The sequence below is a fragment of the Emericellopsis atlantica genome, assembly GCF_019669845.1.
Source record: "Emericellopsis atlantica unplaced genomic scaffold F5Z01scaffold_21, whole genome shotgun sequence".
Classification (NCBI taxonomy): Eukaryota; Fungi; Ascomycota; class Sordariomycetes; order Hypocreales; family Bionectriaceae; genus Emericellopsis; species Emericellopsis atlantica.
In genome coordinates, this window is record NW_025764723.1 from 67,402 (window position 1) to 88,261 (window position 20,860).

General features: G+C 58.6%; 9 protein-coding genes across 9 annotated transcripts; 5 read left to right on the top strand and 4 right to left on the bottom strand.

The window, feature by feature from the left end:
• Positions 1-131: 131 nt before the first annotated feature.
• On the top strand, positions 132-2,188 carry F5Z01DRAFT_625626 (uncharacterized protein; the record flags this gene model as incomplete). The annotated part of the gene is made up of 7 exons (XM_046261438.1): positions 132-334; positions 417-456; positions 501-529; positions 637-916; positions 973-1,346; positions 1,408-1,656; positions 1,720-2,188. The coding sequence occupies 7 exons, from the start codon at positions 132-134 to the stop codon at positions 2,186-2,188; spliced, it is 1,644 nt and encodes a 547-aa protein (XP_046116313.1).
• Positions 2,140-3,726, bottom strand: F5Z01DRAFT_225965 (tryptophan synthase beta subunit-like PLP-dependent enzyme). The gene has a single exon (XM_046258263.1). It carries the CDS (start codon positions 3,277-3,279, stop codon positions 2,302-2,304), a length of 978 nt encoding a protein of 325 aa, XP_046116314.1. The 5' UTR covers positions 3,280-3,726; the 3' UTR covers positions 2,140-2,301.
• A 156-nt stretch (positions 3,727-3,882) lies between these two features.
• Positions 3,883-4,954, top strand: F5Z01DRAFT_660577 (histidine phosphatase superfamily). The gene has a single exon (XM_046263837.1). The coding sequence runs from the start codon at positions 3,960-3,962 to the stop codon at positions 4,713-4,715; it is 756 nt and encodes a 251-aa protein (XP_046116315.1). The 5' UTR covers positions 3,883-3,959; the 3' UTR covers positions 4,716-4,954.
• On the bottom strand, positions 4,951-7,164 carry F5Z01DRAFT_726680 (uncharacterized protein; the record flags this gene model as incomplete). Its single annotated transcript, XM_046266659.1, has 2 exons — positions 4,951-6,343; positions 6,428-7,164. 2 exons carry the CDS (start codon positions 7,162-7,164, stop codon positions 4,951-4,953), a joined length of 2,130 nt encoding a protein of 709 aa, XP_046116316.1.
• A 456-nt stretch (positions 7,165-7,620) lies between these two features.
• On the top strand, positions 7,621-8,374 carry F5Z01DRAFT_226489 (CipC protein). The gene is made up of 2 exons (XM_046258264.1): positions 7,621-7,781; positions 7,826-8,374. Exons 1-2 carry the CDS (start codon positions 7,769-7,771, stop codon positions 8,173-8,175), a joined length of 363 nt encoding a protein of 120 aa, XP_046116317.1. The 5' UTR covers positions 7,621-7,768; the 3' UTR covers positions 8,176-8,374.
• A 1,218-nt stretch (positions 8,375-9,592) lies between these two features.
• F5Z01DRAFT_226535 (uncharacterized protein) lies at positions 9,593-15,004 on the top strand. The gene is made up of 2 exons (XM_046258265.1): positions 9,593-9,861; positions 9,911-15,004. The coding sequence occupies exons 1-2, from the start codon at positions 9,699-9,701 to the stop codon at positions 14,905-14,907; spliced, it is 5,160 nt and encodes a 1,719-aa protein (XP_046116318.1). The 5' UTR covers positions 9,593-9,698; the 3' UTR covers positions 14,908-15,004.
• Positions 15,005-15,370: 366 nt separating this feature from the next.
• On the bottom strand, positions 15,371-16,148 carry F5Z01DRAFT_675881 (6-O-methylguanine DNA methyltransferase; the record flags this gene model as incomplete). Its single annotated transcript, XM_046265192.1, has 4 exons — positions 15,371-15,539; positions 15,608-15,731; positions 15,811-15,833; positions 15,883-16,148. 4 exons carry the CDS (start codon positions 16,146-16,148, stop codon positions 15,371-15,373), a joined length of 582 nt encoding a protein of 193 aa, XP_046116319.1.
• A 771-nt stretch (positions 16,149-16,919) lies between these two features.
• On the top strand, positions 16,920-18,494 carry F5Z01DRAFT_226579 (aspartate aminotransferase). The gene has a single exon (XM_046258266.1). The coding sequence runs from the start codon at positions 17,147-17,149 to the stop codon at positions 18,401-18,403; it is 1,257 nt and encodes a 418-aa protein (XP_046116320.1). The 5' UTR covers positions 16,920-17,146; the 3' UTR covers positions 18,404-18,494.
• F5Z01DRAFT_690601 (uncharacterized protein) lies at positions 18,487-20,643 on the bottom strand (the record flags this gene model as incomplete). Its single annotated transcript, XM_046266121.1, has 9 exons — positions 18,487-18,899; positions 18,951-19,029; positions 19,083-19,147; positions 19,201-19,315; positions 19,367-19,495; positions 19,545-19,962; positions 20,015-20,137; positions 20,194-20,460; positions 20,513-20,643. The coding sequence occupies 9 exons, from the start codon at positions 20,641-20,643 to the stop codon at positions 18,586-18,588; spliced, it is 1,641 nt and encodes a 546-aa protein (XP_046116321.1). The 3' UTR covers positions 18,487-18,585.
• Between the last annotated feature and the right edge of the window lie 217 nt (positions 20,644-20,860).

Consider the following 20,860-nt stretch of genomic DNA (forward strand, 5'->3'; position numbering starts at 1 on the left):
TCCAATTCTGGAGCAGCAGCTCCAGGGACCAGAACAGAGGCCTACTGTCTGTCCCTCGTCTCCGCGGCTGGCCATCATACTCTTTATCCACCACACTCCGTCGCAAAACCCATGCTTGGCTGCCATTGATTATGCCATCAAACGAGGAGGAGCGGTCGCGCAAGCGTCCACGTTCCACGCCCGACACAAGGCCCGCGTATCCTCGGAAGCGCGCTGCCCAGGCTTGTCTCGCTTGTCGACGACGCCGGACCAAGTGTGACAATGAGCGACCTACCTGCTCCTCGTGCTTAAATCTGGGCATTGAATGCGTGTACCAGGAGGGCGACAAGTCGAGGTACGTATGAGCAGACACAGTGTCAATCTTTGAGATGGCAGGCCTTCCGTTCTCCGCACAAACAACCGCTGACATGTCCAAGTTTTGACTCGGCGAGCCTGGCCATTCTTCAACGCTTGGACGTGCTCGAGGATCTTTTTTAGAGCTGCGCATCCCGAAACTCCAGGCTACCATCGAGTCATTGCCGCCCCTGGAGTGCCATCTACTGATCTCGATGAAAGTCAGACGACTGGCGGACCCTATGAACACACGCCCGTGTCGAACAGAAATGTGGCAAACGAAAGTTCCCCAGGAGTCTGGAGTATCAGCGTTGAGGCTGTTCTTGGGTGGCCAATGTTTCGACACCTGGCATCCGCCCACCAAACCCCATTGAAGACGCTCCTCCAGGCTGGGAGCTCAGATTCGGACCCGCGGTCGTTGATAACTTCGGACATTGAAGCTGATGACGCAGGGTCACTATTGCAACAGTTCCTCGACAACTTTCACATATACAACCCCGTGTTGGAGATTTCCCGCGTCAAGGAATCGGTGAGATTCACACGGTACAATGGCCTGGGATGGGATTCCAACTCGTGTCTGCTGGTACGTCCCATTCCCGCACGCAGCAGATACCTGACTGACACTCCACGCCGCTGTAGCTCCTTATATATGCTCTTGGAACCATAGCGGACCGGTACAGCCAACCTCCATTCGAGACATCGGCCGCGTTTCGCCAATCCGACCAGTTTCTTCGTGGCGAAGCGTTCTTTATGGCTGCTCAACGACGAATGGGAACCCTGCTGTGTAAGAGTGGCATTGTCGAGGCCCAGATCTTTTTCTTGGCGGGCGTCTACCTGATGACAACCTTACGGCCAGTCGAGGCGTGGAAGATGTTTGTTCAGGCGCTGGCATGTTGCCAGGGCTTCGTGCCCACAGCGCACCGCGACGCAGAAGGCCAACATGGCGATGACCCTCGGCAGGCAGAGTCACAGCTCCACAAGAGCATTTACTGGACTTGTTTCAAGTCGGAGCTGTACGCAAGACTCCAAGAATCCGCTGGCCTCCAGAGCCGCATGTGCTGATCTGGCTGCTAGGGAACTCCGTTTGGAGCTGAACATTGCCGAGACCAGCGTTTGGAACCTCCGCTATCCAGCCTTCTTTCCCGAGCCGCCTGCAAGCCTTCAGTCGCAGAGCGAGGCCGCCTGGTACTTTTACCTGGCAGAGATTGCACTCCGTCGACTGGAGAATCGTGTCTTGACGTATACCTGCCAGGAGCAGCCGAGTGGTCCCCTGCCCGAGAGGATCAACACCATCCTGGACTTTGAGCAACAAGCCGATGGCTGGTGCGTGACCCAACAAGAACCAATGCATATCCAGCTGTCATTCTGACCTTTCTCATCTTCCAGGCTCGAGTCCCTACCCGACACCCTGAAACTCAAAGGATCGACCGAGACCCCCGGTTCCGCAGACGAGAAGCACGCTGCGCTGCGTTTCATTCTGAATGGCCACCTGCTCGACTGTTACGAGATGATGTACTGGCCTTTTATGGTCGAAGCGATTCACCGGTCCAAGTACGATGACGACTCCCGCCTCCTCGCCATCAAAGGCTTCCAGGTCTGCGTGCGGCGCATAGAGGAAAACGAAGGCGGTTTTCGTCTTCGCCATCACGGGACGTGGTTGATGCTACGGTCCTGCACACGAAGTGCGCTGGTCCTTGTCGCCGCGTCGCAATCTCGTCTCCACTCCATGTTGCCATTGGGGTGGGAGGCGTCGGTTGGCAAGGTCATGCAGATGCTCGATTACTGGAAGGAGGAAACCTGGGATGCCGCCGACCGCTTGGAGATCCTGGAGACCATGATGAGGGTGCCTCCATAGTCCGATGCAACGACGTGGCGACTTGGCGCTGTGGGTGCGGCCACAGACATCGGTTTACGGCGACGTAACAGAGTTGATTTCAGCAACCGCACAACAGCACGGGTCCAGCCAGTTCAATCTATCTGCGGATCGGTCCACAGGTCAGTGGACATGTACTTGAGGCCCGAGTCACATATGACGATGGCCACCGTCTTCCCCCGCATCTCGCCTTGCAGAAGACGGATGGCAGCCATGAGGTTTGCGCCACTGGAGAATCCTCCAAAGATGCCCTCCTTTACGGCCAGCATGCGAGCCCCTTCCTTGGCTTCATCGCCCGTGACCTGCACGAGGCCATCTACAGCAAGATCTTTCAGATACGCCAATTCAGGCATCATGTAGCCACCACCCTGGATGGGGTGCCCTGGGTTTGTGACCTCCTTCTTCGCCAAGACAGCAGCGCCCTCTGGCTCAACGATGAAACATCTGATGGCGTCGTTCAGTGACTTGAGCTTCCTGGAAACGCCCGCGTAGGTACCTCCAGAGCCCACAAAGTCCACGAAGCCGTCAATGGCCCCGTCTGTCTGCTCCCACAGCTCGGCGCCCGTTCCGTCGTGATGCGCAATCCAGTTACCGTCCCGCGTAAACTGATCAGCGCGAAAGGCGCCCCACTCGGCTTCAATCTCCTTCGCTCTGCGTTCTACGAGCTCCAGGTCAGACCCGGATACCTGGCCAGGCATCGATCCAGGCGCCTGGTTCACGAGCACAACCTCGGCTCCTAGGGCTGCCATCATGCGGGCCCTTTCAACCGAGTTTCCTCGCGACATGACGGCGACAAATGGGTAGCCCTTGACAGAGCAGACGATTGCGAGACCCGTGCCTGTATTGCCACTCGTCAGCTCGACGACAGTCTGTCCGGGCTTGAGAGTGCCGAGTCTCTCTGCCTCCTCAATGATACCGAGGGCCACGCGGTCCTTCTTTGAGCCACCGGGGTTCAAGTAATCGAGCTTGGCGAGAATGGACCCCTCGAGCCCTAGAGATGAGGTGATGCGACTGAGGCGCACGAGAGGTGTGCGGCCAATGGCGTCTACCGCTGAGTCCAGGATCTTCTGCATTTCGGTGAAAGCGCAACGTCGGTCCAATGTTCAGACAATCTGTAGATGCCAGGGGCTAGAGCGAGTTTCAAGAAACAGTGCAAGATTCCCCACGACGTGTGTGGCCGCACAGAACAAGAGTGGCGTGAACGTGAGTCCTTTGCGGATGACAGACAGTCCACATAAGCGGCGGCTCGCAGCGCGATACCGGCAGTCGACGCGCCCTTCACGCCCTTTGTTTGACATGTATTGACAACTCCCGAAGACGGCTACGGGGAGCAACGACGCGCTACCGTCCGCTCTGTCCGGTTCCCTCTCGGTAGGAGATTGAGGAAAGTCAGACCAGGTGTGTCCATGTGGGTAGGTGTTGACTTTATCACGAATGGACCAGATATATGCCCTGTGAGGGTAGCGAGTCCATCGTCACGCTCATCTGAGCAGCCCCTGGTTTGCACACTTGGAAGTTTGAGCAATTGGACGGATAGATCACGCACCTCAAGAAATGAGGCCTGCGACGATGATCGGGCAATCTCCGCGTGATTATGTAAGCACAGCCGCTAGTGTCCCCACCACAGGTAACAAAAGCCTCTCGACCTCCAAATTTTTTTCACATCTCTTCCTTTACCACTTCACATCCTCACCACTTCTGTGATGGCTCGTCACCGCGCCACCTGGCCGCCTTGACTTGTCAGGGCACCGCGATGCGTCTCTTCTTGATCCGTCACGGTGAGACGGTAGACAATGTCGCACAAGTCTACGCTGGCTCGCGCGACTCGGCACTGACCGCCCATGGCGTCCTCCAAACGCGTCGGTTGGCCACGCACCTCTCAGGCAACCCGTCCTCCGCAGCCAGGGTCTTCTCATCTGACCTGCAGCGCGCTGTCAAAACGGCTCAGGCCATCTGCGACGCGCGTGCCAACGGCGAAGAGCCTTTGCAGCTGCCTCAGCTCCGCGAGAAACACTTTGGCACAGGCGAGGGTGCGAGCTTTGGCGCTGGCAGGGACCATCATCATGAAGGTGCGGAGTCGCCTGAGGACATGCGCGAGCGCGTCGGCGTGTTTCTCCAGGAGCGCTTGCTTCCCCTCGTCTCCTCTTCAGATCATGTATACGTCGTCGCCCACGGCATTATCCTTGGCGTCTTGTTCAGGCATTTGCGTCAGCAACTCTCGCACGGCTCTATGAGTTTTGCTCCAGAGGCGCAACGCATTGGCAGCCCGGGCAGCCAACTGATGCCGACCTGGAGCAACACGGGCTTCCTTGAGGCCCATCTGACATCAGCAGACACCAAGTGGTCCAGCACCAAGGTTCACATCCTCCGAGTCAACAGTGTTGATCACCTTCAAGGCCTCCGCAAGACGCGAGGTGGCATCGGCAGCGCCCGCTTTGACGACAAGCAGAAGACGCTCACGTCCTTCTTCGCGCCAAAGAAGCGGAAGCGTGCCGATGCCGACACTTGACAAGGTACGTTTGAAGAAACTCTTTGCTATCCTCCCCCAACACCCCAACCTTGCGTGATGAGAAACCGTATTCACAGACCTGTTCTGAAATTACAATGTGGAAAACAACCAACCGCTGTCTGATCGTTACTTCATTCACTTGTCTCTTGCTGCCATCTACTACGTGGACCAAAGCTGACTCGTCTAGTGTCCAGGTTACCAATCCCATAGTCGTCATATCATGAATAGATCTATACTATACTTCTGTACTCGTTTCGTCCCGACCCGTGAAGATTTTGTACATGCGCTTGCTCACAGCTTGTCCGATCATCCTCGTGCCCAGCGTCCCCTTGCCGTCGACTGTCTTCGCCACGTTGCTCAGCCGCTCCGGCCCCCCGCGCAGCATGCCATTCACCAAGGCTGGTACGCTCTCAAACTCCGCGGCAATCCCATGCGCCATTGGCGCCGAGACGCGGGCAATCTCCTGCAGCATCCGTAAATACGTATCCTTGGGCCCATCTCCCGACCGCACCTGCCCCGATTCCATGCAGAAGCCGACATCCCGCAGCGCGTGCTCCTTGGCCTTCTTGTACGGCACGGCCGAGATGTGCTGGGTAAAAGTCATGATCCAGTCGCCCGTAGTAGCTGCGTCCTCGGTGTGGTGAATGTACTTGTCGTGCAGGACCTGCAGCTGCAACAATGCATCTTCGACCACGCTCTCGTCGACGGGTTCCTGCGCGGTACGCCGTCGCGCGGACGAGCTTGACGGCTCCCCTCGTACGTTTGCTCGAAATTGTCTGTTTAGCGTGGCACGGTTGCTGGAGAACCACTTCCGCATGCCCTCGATGAGGTAGATAATCTGGTAATCGGGAAAGCTCTCGTCCATCTTATGGACATGTTCTTCGAGGCTCTCCTTAAGAGCCATCTCCACAAACTCGGGTGCGCACACCACCACCAAGGCGTACTTTTCGGGGACCAGGCGCTCGACAACCGGCTCCCAGTGGCCCAGACTCTCGTTGAAGCGGCGGCAGACCTTTCGGCGCCAAAGCACCACGTTGTCGACAGGCGTCTGCCTGAGTCTGTAGCTAACATCGAGCTTCTCGAACATGGCCTCCACATGCGTCTTCGTCTCCTGGCTCAGCGTCGAGGGCAGGTCCACAACCATCTCCCGCGTGGAGGCCTTCCTGTCCGCCAGGTGCTTGTTCGCCTCGGCCAGGGCCCGCTTTCGTATCCGCTCGTCGTCCTTGATAGCCTTGTCCCGTGCCTTCTCTTCCTGCCTGTGTCTCTTCTCTGCATCTTTGGTAGAAGCCTTTGTTTGCCGCTCACGCGTTCTCCCCCCGGCCGTCGCGGAAGCCTTGGTCACCCTGGCGGCGCCTCTCGAGCTGACAATCTCACTTCTTGATCGACGAAGGGGAGATCTTGGTGGGCGGTTCGCGACGTGCTTCGCAAGGCTGTCAATGTCGGGAAGGTCATCAGAATCAATGTCATCAGCAGGAGGAGCCTCGTCTGTGTCGGAATCAATCTCTATTGCTTTGCTCGAGGGTTTGTACTGCCGGACCGTCCCTCCATTCATGGATGCCTCAGGTGCTGAGCTCGAAATAGGATCCCATATTTGGCGGCGGGATGATACTGCCACCGGTCGTGGTGGGCTGCGAGGCTTTGACAGATTTGACGGGCCGACCCGACAGTGTGTCGATTGCAGCTGTGTGGAGCTCGTGCCTCCTCCACGCAACGGATCATCGAGGGACAGGTCAATCGTACCATGTAACGATCTAGGCGAGCTTGCGAAGGGGTCCGACGACGCCAAGGGGTCCTTTGGCAGGGAGACTGGCGCTCTCTGCACGGCAGGCAGAACCTGGCTAGGGGAACTGTGTGCGGCAAGCCGCGGACTCGGGCTCTTCACATTGGTGACATGGGCCGTTCTGACAAATTCTGCGGTCGCTGGAAGAGGGGAGGTGGCAAAAGGGTCGGAAATGTCGGAAAATTCGTCAACTAAACCTAGTGATTCTCGACGAGGACTGGATCGTCGTTGTGCTGGTCCTGTGGTGACTACTTTTGTAGCGACAGCCGCAGGGGATGGGGATAGTCGACGCCTCTTGTTGCCGACACTCTCCCTGAGAACAGGCTCGCTCAATCCGCCGGTCGTATCGAAGTCGTCCGAGAGCAACACGACATGCTGGGTAGTGGTTGGGTATCCATTGACGGATTGGGCTGTGGTGGCTTGAAGACGAGGCTGGGATGGTGCGTGTAGTGCAGCGTCGATATCCCCCGTCGTGTCAAACTCGTCGGCTATGTCGTCAAGATCGAAGTCTATCGTCGCGGGCAACGCCTTGGGCAGCGAATTGGTCTTGTGTGACTGCGCGGCTCCAGATACACCTTGGTGGCTCTGGCGCGCCGGATTGGTTGTTACCGCGGGGCGAAGCTGAGGTTCCGGGCTCGAAGAAACGAGATCGATGACATCGCCTGCCATTTCGCATGTCGGTCGAGGGTTTGGCTTTTCTGTCGCGGTCCTTGCTGGTAGACACGCCATCGAAACTCTGCCCATTTCACACTATGACGCGCTTGGCATGCGGGCGACGCCTGATCACGTGCTTTGGTGGGGGCGTTTGTCAGTCCAGTCCCGTCCGGCCACTTTGCTGCCGCCGTCCCCGACGACCTACCCTGTGATAACCATCAACATGGTAGGGAAGCCATGCCTGGACCCTGCCCGGCTGGCAATCACATCAAATTTTGAGTTTCCATGTGATCTAGTACAATCACAGATACCGCGGATCTAGAACGGATAGGCTGGCATACATCGTCGTCTGGCTCGTGCAGAAGTGTGCTGTGTTTCCGGTTGGAGTGAACACACCCCAAAGCCAAAAGCTTAATCCACCACCAACATTGAGTGACAAGCTCGCAATTCACATCATGACGTGCAACGTGACAACAAGATAAACCCGTCCAAATATGATTTGAGATGACGCGGCCTCGTGTGTTATAGAGCTTATAACTAGGCGTGCATGTAAGTGTCTAAGTTTCTAGACCTGCACAAGCCGACATTCACAACACAGAATACACGCCACACCGCAGACATGTTCGACTTTGGTGTGTCCAGGTCTTCTGTGGCAGAATCCCACTGACGCTTTTAGACGACGCTCGCAAGAAGCATGATGAGGCCTACGAAGGCGGCCACAAGGGCCACTTGTCCCACGAAGTCGTGGCTGGGGGTGTTGCCTTCGAGGCGATGAAGAAGTGGGAGGATCACCAGAGAGCCGAGGGCAAGCCCGTCTCGCATGGCTTCGCCAAGGAAGCCTTGACGAGCTTCACCGGTGCGGAAATGGACAAGTGGGCAGAGTCCAAGGGCATGAACCACGTCGACAAGGAGAAGGCCAAGCACAGCGCAAAGCATCAGGCGCAGGACCTGTACGATCAGCAGTACGGCGGCCAAGATGCCTACGACCCGTCAGTCCAAGCCTACTGGCACATTGACGATTGCTAATCAGATTAGGAATGCATCGCGTCGTCACCACTCGATGGACTACTGACGTTTGAGACGGACCTGTAGCTTGTCAGACAGATACACAGTAGGTGTCTGTTAGCTTAAGTTGAATGTTGTCGCGCCTTGAATAGACCTACTATGCCCGCCAGTGAGACATGATTGACTCGACAGTGCATTGAGCACGGGTCTGATCCGCCGCTATGTGTGTACCACTATGCGACCCGGAACCTAGGGGCTGTCGATCATTGCCGGTATTCTGCGGAGTAGCTTGCGCTCGCGGTCACGCTTCGCGGACCTACGTCGTAGATTTGGTCGTTGACAAGAAGAAAAATGAGGAATAGAGCGGCCAGCAACTTTGGAACTCAGATGCGTGTCCAGGGTTATGCAGACGATGGGATTACTGACTCGACTGCCAAGCTGAGTGGTGGACCTTGACTATCTCAACCAGACCGGCAAAACACGGGGACTTGATGCAACATGGGATGATGCATCCGCGCATGAGTGTGGTTAGCTTGCCATGTGATGGTAATTCATTGAACGATTCAGAACATGGGAATATTTGTAGGTACGATAAATTAAGCAATACTACGTACTGACTAGCAAGGCGCCTCTCGAGTCGCTTGTCCAGTTGTGGCTGACATGTGGCTGGAGGATCCCGGGCCCACCCGCACCACACTAATATTGAGTGACTTGGCAGGAACAACTTGGGACGCGGAGCATTTCCCGCGCGAACGTGATGCAGCATGAATAGCATGCGACTTGACAAAAGAAAGATACGACCCCTTACAAGGACTACATACCGCATTGGGGCCACCAGTTCACAACCTCTAAGTCACAAGCAGCAAGCAGCCTCCGACGCGGTTCCTGTCAGGCTGTCACTGGCTTGGCCTCCGACCCAATCCAGATGCGGGTGCCCCACCAAGCGCCATGAGCCCCCGCTTCAATCACCAATTGGGTCACGTCAAGCACTTGACCCCTGGCCCCCTGAAGCTGCCCCTGGATTTTTTTCCATCACAGCCAACAAGGCAAGCAGGACCCTTTCGCCTTTCGGTGTGATTGATGGAAGGAGCGGATGCCGCCTTCCCCTTTTTCAGGACCTCGTTGCTTCTACGAAAGCCAACCCAACGCTGGCCAACTTCCCTCAGATTTGGCTTGGGGCGAGTATACTCCATACACGCATTCTTTGCCATTTTTGAAAGGAGCCCTCTCTTCTTTTTCAGCAGAGCTGCGTCGACGCTCGCTGTACTGTCTTGCTGCGTCCGGCTGTGCGCCGAGAACTCTGCGCGGTACCGTGGTCAGACGCGTGTTTAATTACTACGTGCTTCCCACACACCCGACACAACCTGGAGCTTCGACACCTACGATCCGCTTGTCTCGCCCACCGACCTGCTGACAGCGTACAACATTTTCAACGTCAGTTTTGCGCATCTTCACGACGAATACGACCAGCGACGCCAGCCTATGCAGGCCTGTCACGCTTGACACCCTCCCGCAGGGGCATTTGACCAACACCAACGAGCATCATGGCCTCTTCACCACCAGCCTCCCCCAGTCCGGGCAATCGTCCGCCGAGCGCCATCGCGAGACCTGCAGGACGGAGCAGCAGTCGTCTCAGCATGAATGGTAGCAAAATGACGGCCGGCAGCAGAGCCTCCGATGAGGACAGCCGCACAGCTGTCAAAGTCGGTGAGTATGATCGCGATGCGGCATGGTGCCTTGCGCTGACGCGAAACAGCCGTACGAGTGCGACCGCCTCTGAAGCCCGAGGACCCCGGCTACGAACTGATACCCCAGCGCTTCCAGCGATCCATGGTGCAGACGACCTCGAGCACGAGCCTGGCCATCGACTCTCCACAAGGCCGCAAGCTGTTCGTCTTCGACCGAGTCTTTGAATCCGACGTGATGCAAGAGGGGATCTGGGAGTATCTCAGCGACTCGATAGACGCCTTCACCAGAGGCTACAATGTCTCGGTACTGGCCTACGGCCAGTCAGGCGCCGGCAAATCATACACAATGGGTACCTCTGGGCCTGGTGAGCAGCTCGACGAGGAGATGATGGGTGTCGTGCCGCGTGCCGCTCGTGCATTGTTTGAGAAGCTCGATGTACCTACGGGGTCCGCCCCCAGCAAGGCCTCCAAACGGAGCTCGCTCTCACATCTGAAGAGCCGGGGCGCCTACGGCGCGCAAAACGCGCTGGGCGACCGCAACTGGTCTCTCAAGGCCACCTACGTTGAGATCTACAATGAACAGCTTCGCGACCTTCTCGTCCCAGACAGTACGCCTGTTGGCGAACGCAGCAACGTGGCCATCCGCGAGGACGTCAAGGGCAACATCATCCTTACCGGCCTGCGCCAGGTCGATATTACTAGCGTCGAGGATCTCATGGGCGCCCTCAACTTTGGCTCCTCCATCCGCCAGACTGACGCCACCGCCGTCAACGCCAAGTCCTCTCGCTCCCACGCCGTCTTCTCTCTGAATTTGATCCAGCGCAAAGACAAGCCCTCCGCCGCCGAGAAGAGGTTCTCCGTGCCGATCGAGGCCATGTCCGGCCACGAGGCACCTGTTACCACCGACAGCAAGCTCCACTTTGTCGACCTCGCGGGAAGCGAGCGGCTGAAGAACACGGGCGCTCATGGCGACAGGGCTCGGGAGGGTATCTCGATCAATGCGGGCCTTGCCTCCTTGGGCAAGGTCATTAGCCAGCTTTCGTCCCGCCAAGCTGGCTCGCACGTGTCCTACCGCGACTCCAAGCTGACACGACTCCTCCAAGACTCGCTCGGCGGCAACGCCTACACATACATGATCGCCTGCGTCACGCCTGCCGAATTTCACCTGAGCGAGACGCTGAACACTGTTCAGTACGCGCAGCGCGCTCGGGCGATTCAGTCGAAGCCCCGTATCCAGGAGGTGGACGAGGGCGACAAGCAGGCTGTCATCGACCGCCTCAAGGCCGAGGTGGCGTTCCTGCGCGAACAGATCCGCAACAGCGCAAGTCGCGCCGAGGCTAGCCCACGTCGTCTACAGGCTGGCGCCAGCGACAAGATTGATCGTCAGAGCGAGCGTGAGGCCGAGCTACAGAACCAGCTGCTCGACACACAGGAGAACTACACGGCCCTGAGCCAACGTCACGCGAAGCTCATTGCCGAGCTCGCGAGAGCACGCGAGCATGAGTCGAGCAGCGAGCTCCACGACGCGGATGGGACGCTCGACAGCGCCGATGACCGCATCAATCGCTCCAACTCTTTCGCCCAGGCTGTCGAGCAGGTCGTGATGGAGTATGAGAAGACCATTCAGTCGCTCGAGCAGTCCCTCTCTAGCACTCGTGGCACGCTGTCCAGCACCGAAGCCAGCCTTCTCGAGAAGGAGACCAAGTGTGCCTACGCCGAGACCATCAACGTGCAGCTGCAGGCACGCTTGCAGAAGCTCCAGGACCGCGAAACCAACACAGAGAGCTACCTCCATGACCTCGAAGCCAAGCTTGACGGCCACACGAGCGGTGAGGAGAAGAACGCAACCATCGTCATGGAGCTGCGCAAGGAGTTGGCTCGCGTCCGTGAGAATGAGGCCTCGTGCGAGGACTACATCTCGACCCTGGAGGAGCGTCTCGCCGAGGCCGACCAGGACTCTGAGCTCATGCAGCGGGAGATTGACCGTCTGGAGCAGGTGGTCGAGCGTCAGCGCAGCCTGGGCAAGCTCGACAGTCTGCTTCAGGAGCTCGATGAGGTGCCCGAGTCGAAGCAACCCGAGCCCGGTAGCCAGCCGGCGCCCAACGGTCATCGCAAGCGCAGCAGCACCGCCGGCCACTCTCGCGCACAGTCGCACGTCAGCCGCCACAGTCAGATGGAAGATCCGATCCCGGAGGATGATGAGGATGCCGCACTGGGAGAGCCCAAGATTGCAACCGTCGAGGAGGAGGCCGAGGAGGCGGCTGCCGAGACGCAGCCCACGGAGGATACGCCGGCACAGAGCAGGTACGTGCAGGACAAGCTGGAGAATGTCACGCAAGAGCTGCTGGACCTCCGCGTCGACCACGAGACAACCGTCAACCAATACGATGTGCTGCACTCTAAGTACGAGGAGGCCATGGCCAAGCTTGCCGAGCTTCAAGACGCCATGGACGAGGCTCGTCACAGCAAGCAGCGCGCTCGCGAGTCGATAATTTCGGAAGCTGGTCCAGGTCAAACTGAGTCTTTTGCGTCAGAGGCGGGCGAAGCCGATGCGAAGACTGGAGTGCGTTCCTCCGTATCTCGGTCGCTGTCGTCGGAATTGTCGTCAGCCATTGACTCGCCGGCTACCGCGGGTACATCGAACGGGGACACCGTCTCGGAGGACGACTCGGCCACAGCCAAGCCCACATCGTCAACTGACGACGTGACATTGCATCATTCTTCGTCCACGTATGTGGCGAACCGGCAGCTGGAGGGTGAAGTCCAGAGACTTAAGGTCCTGGCCGAAGAGAGCGAGCAAGCGGAGAGGGAGCTGGTCGAGCGATACGCCCAGCTCGAGAGCAAGCACACCGAGGCCCTTGACATGGTCGAGGAGCTGCAGAAAGAGGTGCAACGAGCTAGGGCCAGCGAGACGAGCTCGCCGCGGTCGCCCAACCCCATCATCCGACGCAAGTCCAGCCAGAACCTCCTCATCGACCGCGCCCACCGCGCGTTCGCGTCTCTACGTAACATCGCCAACGACAATCTCGCCGACAAGCCCGAGACGATGCAGAACTTTGAGATCAACATCACGGCGGCCATGCACGAGCTGCACCAGCGTAGCGAGCGTATCCAGGAGCTGGAGGCTGACGTTGCCTCTACCAAGAAGGAGATGGAGACCAAGATGACCATCATCTCTGGCCTCACACGGGAGCGGAGCAGTCTCAAGGCCAGCCCGATGGACATGTCCATGGTCGCCAACATGCGTGACCAGCTGGAGCAGAGGGAAAAGCAGATGAACTCGATGCGCGACGCGCACGCATCCCGTGAGCAGGAGCTCACTGCTGAACTGGAGACTCTACGGAAGGCCATGTCCGACCCCGAGGTAGCCGAGACGCCATCTGCGAACAATGAGACGATCGCCAGGCTCGAGGCCGAGTTGGCAGCGTGGGCAGGCAAGCACCAGGCTGCGCTCGACACCATGCAGACGCGGGAGTCTGAGCTGCGGGACACAGTACAGAAACTGGAGACCCAACTTGGTGACGCGCAGTCCCGCGACGTTGTGTCAGATACGCCCGCTGGCGATGACGTGGAAGGCAAGGAGGCCGCGCAGAAGCAGGAAAACCTCATCCAGTTCCTCCGCAACGAGATTGACGAATACAAGGCCATCATCAACAGCAACGCCACCAAGGTTGCGGAGCTTGAGAAGGCGCACGCAGACGCCAAGGCGGAGCTCGAGGAGGCCGTACAGGCCCGCGGCCCATCCGCTGAGGACGGCTCCCTTCACCAGGAGCTCCTTGCTAAGCTGGAGGAGCAGCTCGCCTCGCATGAGGAGGCCGCCAAGACGCACCACGAAGCCATGGAGGCCCTCAAGTCGAGCCACACGCAGGAGCTCGCCGACCTGAAGAGCCGCGAGCAGAAGGGGTACGAGGAGCAGGTGGAGGTGCTGCTCAGCGAGCACGCCGAGTCTGGCCAGAGGCTCGAGGCCGAGCTGTCGTCGGCACGCGAGGAGCTGATGGCCATTGCGACGCAGGTGGCCACCGTACTTGGGCTCGAGGCTAGCACGGAGAAGCTCGGGGAGCGCATCGAGACGTTGGCTGCGGACCGCAAGGCGCTGCAGGAGGCGACGAAGAAGACGGGCGAGATGGAGTCTCACGTCGCGGAGCTGTCGGCCATCAACGAGACCATTATGAAGGACCTCGAGGCAGCCAAGGCGGCGCTGGTGGATGTGGTGCCGGACAACGCATCCTCGGTCGTGGCCCAGGTGACAGCGGTCAAGAGCAAGCTCACAGATCTCGAGGGCCGCAACAAGAAGAACAGCCGTCTGGTCGAGGAGCTGGAGGAGCAGCTGCAGAACAACTACGACGAGGCGCAGATGACGAACAACCGCCTCAGCACGCTGCAGAGCGAGCGCAACTCGCAGATTGAGGAGCAGTCGGTGGCGCGTGTGCGCATGCAGGCCGAGCTGGACACGGTGCGCGAGGAGTACGCGACGCTGCAGGCCAAGTACGAGGAGGTGGTGACGAACGCGGACGCGAAGCGGACGAGCTCCAACTCGGTGGTCCGCAAGAGCGCCTCGCACGCGTCGCTGCCGTCGCCGCCGCCGGCGATCCCGCTGCCCCCTCTGCCCAACGGCGCGCAGTCACCGCCGCCGACGGCCAACGGGCTGCCGCCGAGCTCGCCGACGTCGTCGCTGCGGCCGGCGAGCAAGGACCAGTTCAACATCTCGCAGATCACGGAGGACCAGGAGGCGCGGATCCGGACGATCGAGAAGCACCTGTACGCGGAGCGGCAGCTGACGCAGACGCTGGAGGAGGCGCTGACGGACCTGGAGAAGCAGACCAACAAGGTCAAGGCGGACTGCGACGCGTGGAAGAAGAAGGCGGGCACGTTGGAGACGGAGGTCAAGGAGCTCCGGGAGCGGGTGACGCCCGAGACGCAGCAGGACAACCGCTGGAGCGTGCAGGCGGTGGAGGAGGAGCGCAAGAAGCGGCAGGCGGCCGAGGCGGCGCGGAAGCAGCTCGAGGACCGCATGAACGCCATCAACAAGGGCAAGAAGAAGAAGGGCAGCCTGAACTGCTTCTAGTCGGGGCTGCGCCAGAACTGCCTCCCACGACGACGAAGACGACCATGTCGCCTGGTCTTGTCCCTCTCCTTGCTTTCTTTTCTTCTCGTATCGCTCTCCTTGTTTCCATTTCTTTTTCTCGGCCGGAGTTGGTGGTCGTTCACTTGACTTGCCTCGCACACACTGCAACCACACATATATTGTCCCATGAGAGATGTATACTGCGCTTTCTTTCTTTCCTCGAACAGCCCCCCCCTCTTTCTTCTTGGTTCTTTCACCACTATTCTTATTATTCTATCTTTGGCACTGTGTGCATCTTCGCACTTTCGGGTGGAGGAGCGACCACACAAGGGCAGGGAGATGGCGAACGAATTTCACGACTGATATCCTGCGCCCTGCAAAGTGAGTTGGGTGGCTTTGGGGTAGACTAGCCTATGTTTTGCGTGTACATATATGCCCGCGGGGCTAATTTAGAAGAGATCTTTTACCCTTCTCCTCCTTCTTGCGATGATGTCTCCTCGGACGGCAGGGTCTCGGGGAACCACCCGTAGGTGTCAAAGTCGACGCTGAGCTCCCCCATGGCGTTCTCTGTGACCGTGACGCCCTCTGCACGCAGCGTCTCTGCCTGGTTGCGTGCGCCGGATGGGGCCGACCTGGCTCTGTTAGCTTGTTTTGTCGGTGGGTGTGTGACTAGAAAAAAGGAGCGTCTCTGTGTATGTACCTTGGTGAGATGAGGCCCTTTGCGTTGATGACACGCTGCCATGGGACGTTGCCATTGTGGTGGCGCATAGATGGGTCGGCGGGCAGATGCTTGAGGCAGACGCCTACCTGTCTCGGGCGCTGGGCTGTATGTGTGATGTCTGGTGAGCATGCATACTGGGTGGGCTTATCTCGTGGAGGACATGACGGATAGAGGGCACTCACGATACCCACAGAGGGCGGCGATGCTGTGAGTGTTAGAGGCATGCGTGCGTGGAGACCTGCGTAAGTACGTACTGTCCGTATGTGGTGACCCGGCCGACGGGGATCTCCTGGATCGCCGAGTACACGCCAAAGTAGAAGGCGTCGGCCTCGTCAGACCTCACCATGGCGATTGCAGTTTGTACAATGGGGCATGTACTGATGGCGAGGCCTGGTGTTGAACATAGGGCGTGAGGTGGTGACGCACCGACAAGTGCATGTCGTCTCTGGTGCAGATATGCAACTAACGGAGTGCTTGTATAGATCCTCTCTGAGATCCTCTCTGAGGGCAGCATTGGCATGAGACCAAGAGTCTAGTGTTTTATATTGAATTCTAATCGAAACGATCTAATCTCATTTTCATTCTGACCAGAGTCTTTCTTTCGTTGCACTCGACGTGGCCGTCGTCATGGGAGCGCGAATGGCAGTCCTCCTCCATGTGGCACAAGATAGCATAAGGGTGCGTAGGTTTGGCCAATAGTGGTGGTGAAACCATGCTTGGACATTTAATGAGTGAGACATTGATACCATTGGATTGGCTACGCAGCCAGGGTTTTTATTGCCCCTGATTGCGATTCATTCAGGGGCAATGTGGCCTGCCTTGCTCTTTGAGCTTCAACTTTAAGCTCCGACGGCCCGACCATGGGAGGGCACGTCTTTCTTGCTTACCCTACAGAAGACATGACTACGTCATTGTCTCAGCAGGCCCAATTGACCGGATCTCCCCTCTCCCTCCCTCTCCCTTCAACCACGTTTGACACATGCAGCTTCATGTTGACAGATCGCCTTCTTTCTAGTCCCCGTCTCCATCTCAGCTGGCTCATCAACAGCCTGCCACTCTCCTAGTGACCCCTACTACCTTCTGACAGACCAGAAAGGCCACCTCTGTGCGCACATGGACACCCCACGGTCACGATGCTGCGGTGACGTTGGCACCCCGACGACGTTCAGCCAACAACCTACGTAAACATGGCCATGGCTCGCGGGGGAAGTCTTGTTGGTGGTTCGAGGAATCAAGCTGGCAAACCCCGTCCTGACTCCTGGGATCCCGATCTCGCGTCCCCAGGGCCCACACGGGCACGTGTCGCGGCTCAATTTTTCTCACTTGCTAAAATTCCGCACCATCGAGCCATCGTTTGCCTTGGATAGCCGAGCCTACGGATAGTCCGCGGCGCTACTCTTCCTCTACTCCACGCACTCACTCAGTCCAAGTGCTTCTTATAGACAATTGCAGCGTCATCTGCTCCTGCTCGTCGCTCAGCTAGCCATCTCACGCAAACTATCCCACTCGACAACCAACATGGGCTCCATTCCGGCAACACGCTCTCGCTTCGAGGCCGTGGAACACAAGCCTCTAGGCGGCCCCTTCAAGATCGAGGCGGCGTATCGCAGCGACACCAGCGAGGATAAGGTCAACCTGGGCATTGGTGCGTACCGCGACGATGCAGGCCAGCCGTGGCTGCTCCCGTCCGTGGCCGAGGCCAAGAAGCGCATGGACTTGCCCTCGTGCACCCACGAGTACTCGCCGCTGCACGGCATAGACGCCTTCATCGAGCCCGCGCGCCGGCTCGTCTTTGGCGCGGAGCTGGACCCCGAGATCGCCCCCTTTGTCGCGTCCATGCAGACCGTGTCGGGCACCGGCGCCAACAGCATCATCGCCAAGTTCCTCGCCCGCTGGATCCAGCCCCAGCAGATCTGGCTGCCCGCCCAGACCTGGGACAACCACCCGCACATCTGGCGCCAGAACGCCCCGGCCATCCAGGTCCGCGACTACCCCTATTACGACCAGAAGACGTGCAGCCTCGACTTTGCCGGCCTCATGGCCACCCTCGAGCGCGACGCCAAGGAGGGCGACGCCATCCTCCTCCACGCCTGCGCCCACAACCCCACGGGCATCGACCCGACCGAGGACCAGTGGAAGGACATTGCCCTGCTGTGCGAAAAGAAGCGCATGTTTGTCGTCTTTGACTCGGCCTACCAAGGCTTCGCCTTTGGAAACCTCGACAAGGACGCCTGGTCCATCCGCCACTTTGCCACCCACCCCGACCTCGAGTTCGCCGTCTGCCAGTCCTTCTCCAAGAACCTCGGCCTCTACGGCGAGCGCGTGGGTGCCCTCCACATTGTCACCTCGAGAAACGCCGCCCCGAGCGTCGCCCTCGCCATCCGCTCCCAGCTCGTCGAGATCCACCGTGGCGAAGTCTCCATCGCACCCGCCTTTGGCGCCCGCGTCGCGACCACCGTCCTCACCAGCGAGGAGATCTTCAGCCAGTGGCTCGAGGACCTGGTCTTCATGAGCGGCCGCATCAAGGCCATGCGGCAGGCTCTCTTTGACGAGCTCGTCGCCCTCGGCACCCCGGGCTCCTGGAAGCACGTCGTCGACCAGACGGGCATGTTCTCCTACACGGGTCTGTCCACGGACCAGGTCGCCGTTATGCAGGAAAAGTTCCACATCTACATGCTGCCAACCGGCCGCATCTCCATCTGCGGCCTGCGCGATGCAAATGTGAAATATGTCGCGCGGGCTATTGACAGCGTCGTGCGCGAGGGCAAGGCGTGAGCGGCTTCATATAGACTAATGAAATAGAAACGTATTATGAGATCACGGATTTCTTGAGAGATTACAATATCGCACCAGAAGGCATGATGTAATCTACCTCCATATTCGACCTACGGAGTACAAGGGAGAATGGAACACTTCTGCGCTCTTGATTCCCCTCGATGCCATGGTCCTAATCGCCCTCACTGAGGGCCCTTGCGACCATCACTCTCCGACGCGGGCGCACTCACCACCTCGGGGCCGGGCTGCTTGCTGTCCTGTCCGAGAATCTTCTGGTCCAGCGCCGTCTTCTCCTCGTCTCCGAGGTTGGTCAGCTGCACGGCCACCTCGTCGCCAAACTGCTGGCCAATTTCCTCCAGCGTCAGGCGCGCCGTCTCGGGCCAAAAGAAGTAGATGATGGGGACGAAGACGACGCTCCAGCAGATGATCACCAGGAAGAACTTCCAGCCGACCGACTCGAAGGCAATGGGCGCCGTCTGTAGCAGGATGATGGTTGCTGAGGGATTAGCACGGTTCAGCCTGGCGTGCGGGTGCGCCCTCGACTTACATGCGTACTGGCCGAATAGAGAGAATCCGATGCCGATGGACCTAATCTCCGTCGGGAAGATCTCGCTGATGTAGAGGTACTGCGTGGTGTCAGCGGGTGTGTACTTACGCCACATTGCTACGGAAAACACACCATGGTCGTGTTGCAGAAAGTGCCCTGGAACGCCAGGTACAAGAACATGAACAGAACACCGACCGCTACACAGACACAGATCAGCTACTCGTCTACACGCCGCGCGCGTGAATCTCACCATTGCCTGCCTTGTTGTCGGTGCCGCCAAATCGTGCGATCATGGCCGACATGACGGACGTGGTCACGACAATGCCGCAGAAGCCAATGATATACATGAGACGGCGCGAGTTGACCTAGTCCTGTCAGCACTGATCAACACTCGGGATTACAGTCCCCCCTCTCACCTTGTCGTGAAGCCAGGCGCCCAGGGGGTTGTAGATGACACCGGCTGTCGTGAGCCACAGAGCGGAGAGAAGCAGTGGCATATACCCCGTCTGACCGAGGCCGGTGTAGAGAAGAACTGCGTAGTTGTTCTGGCATGTCAGTCCCTATTCCCTGCACAAAACAATATGTCCAACGTACAATGACGAGCGGGCCACCAAACTCGGCACCCCACTGCGTAAGGGACCCAATGATCATCCTCTTGCGGTAGCTCGGCTTCTGGATAACGGCCTTCCAGGGACTACCGTAGGCAGCCAGCTTGTCGGCATCGAGTCGCAGCTGCTCCTGGATCTGGTAGAGCTCTTCCTTGGCAAACAGGTCCTCGGGATCGTCGGGCGACTGGCGCAACCTCTGCAGCACCACCCACGCCTCCTCCTTAAGACCCTGCGAGACCAGCCATCGGGGCGAGCGGGGGACCTTGGGGCTACCGGCGAGGAGAATCAAGGGCGGCACGCACTGGATCGCGAGGGGCAGACGCCATCCCAGCTCGAGGTTGCTCGCGAAGAAGATGCCGAAGCCAGTCCACGAGCTCAGCATGTAGCCAAAAACGAGGAAGATGCTGAAAAGGGTGTCAGTGGGCGCTTTGCCAAGTCAAGTCTTTGTACACTCACGCGTGATGGCCGACGAGCCAGCCCCGGAACCGAGGAGAGGACATCTCGGACAGATACATGGGCACGACGCAGGACATGGCACCGACGCACATGCCCATGATGAAGCGTCCGGCCTGGAACATGCTGCGCACAACGAGGTCAGCGCGGCATGGGAAGAATATGTACAGACGACGGCTCACTCGAGATTCTGCGCAGCGCTCTGCAGCGCGCCGCCAAGGACACCCAGGACACAGGCGATCTGGATAGAGCGCACGCGGCCAAAGTAGTCAGACGCCCACATGACGATGAGGGATGCGACGGCGCCCCCGGCGGAGAAGAGGCCATTGGCCGTCGCAATGGCTGGCGTCGTGATACTCGCGTACCCTTCCTCGCCTGCCGCGGGGAGATTGAAGTAGGAATACCAGCCTGGCTGGCCAATGGTCGAGCCGATGATGCTCGCGCCGTACCTGGGCAGGTGTATTCGAATCAGCTACGCTACGCGAGGCGTGAAGGGAGTACAAACCCATATGTCTGTGGCGGGTCAGCGGGAAGATCTTCAGAGAGCGAGGTCGACTTGCCGTGCCGCCAAGGGCCACAAAGGCTATCACGAGGCGGTTGTAGAGATTGATCTTCTGGTCGTGATGCTCCATGATGGACGATGAAGTGCAGTAGGCAGATCGGGGGATCAACTTGCACTGACACCAAAACAAAACAAAAAAAGCAAGGTGAATGTTAAAAGTGAGCAGAAGCGCGAGGAGTAATACAAGAGGCCCAGATGAAAACTTTCTTTCTCTGCAGTGGTATGCACTACTACCCCGAGGGAGAGGTGTCGTGCATGTGGTCGTCGCCCTCGTCAACGAACGGTGA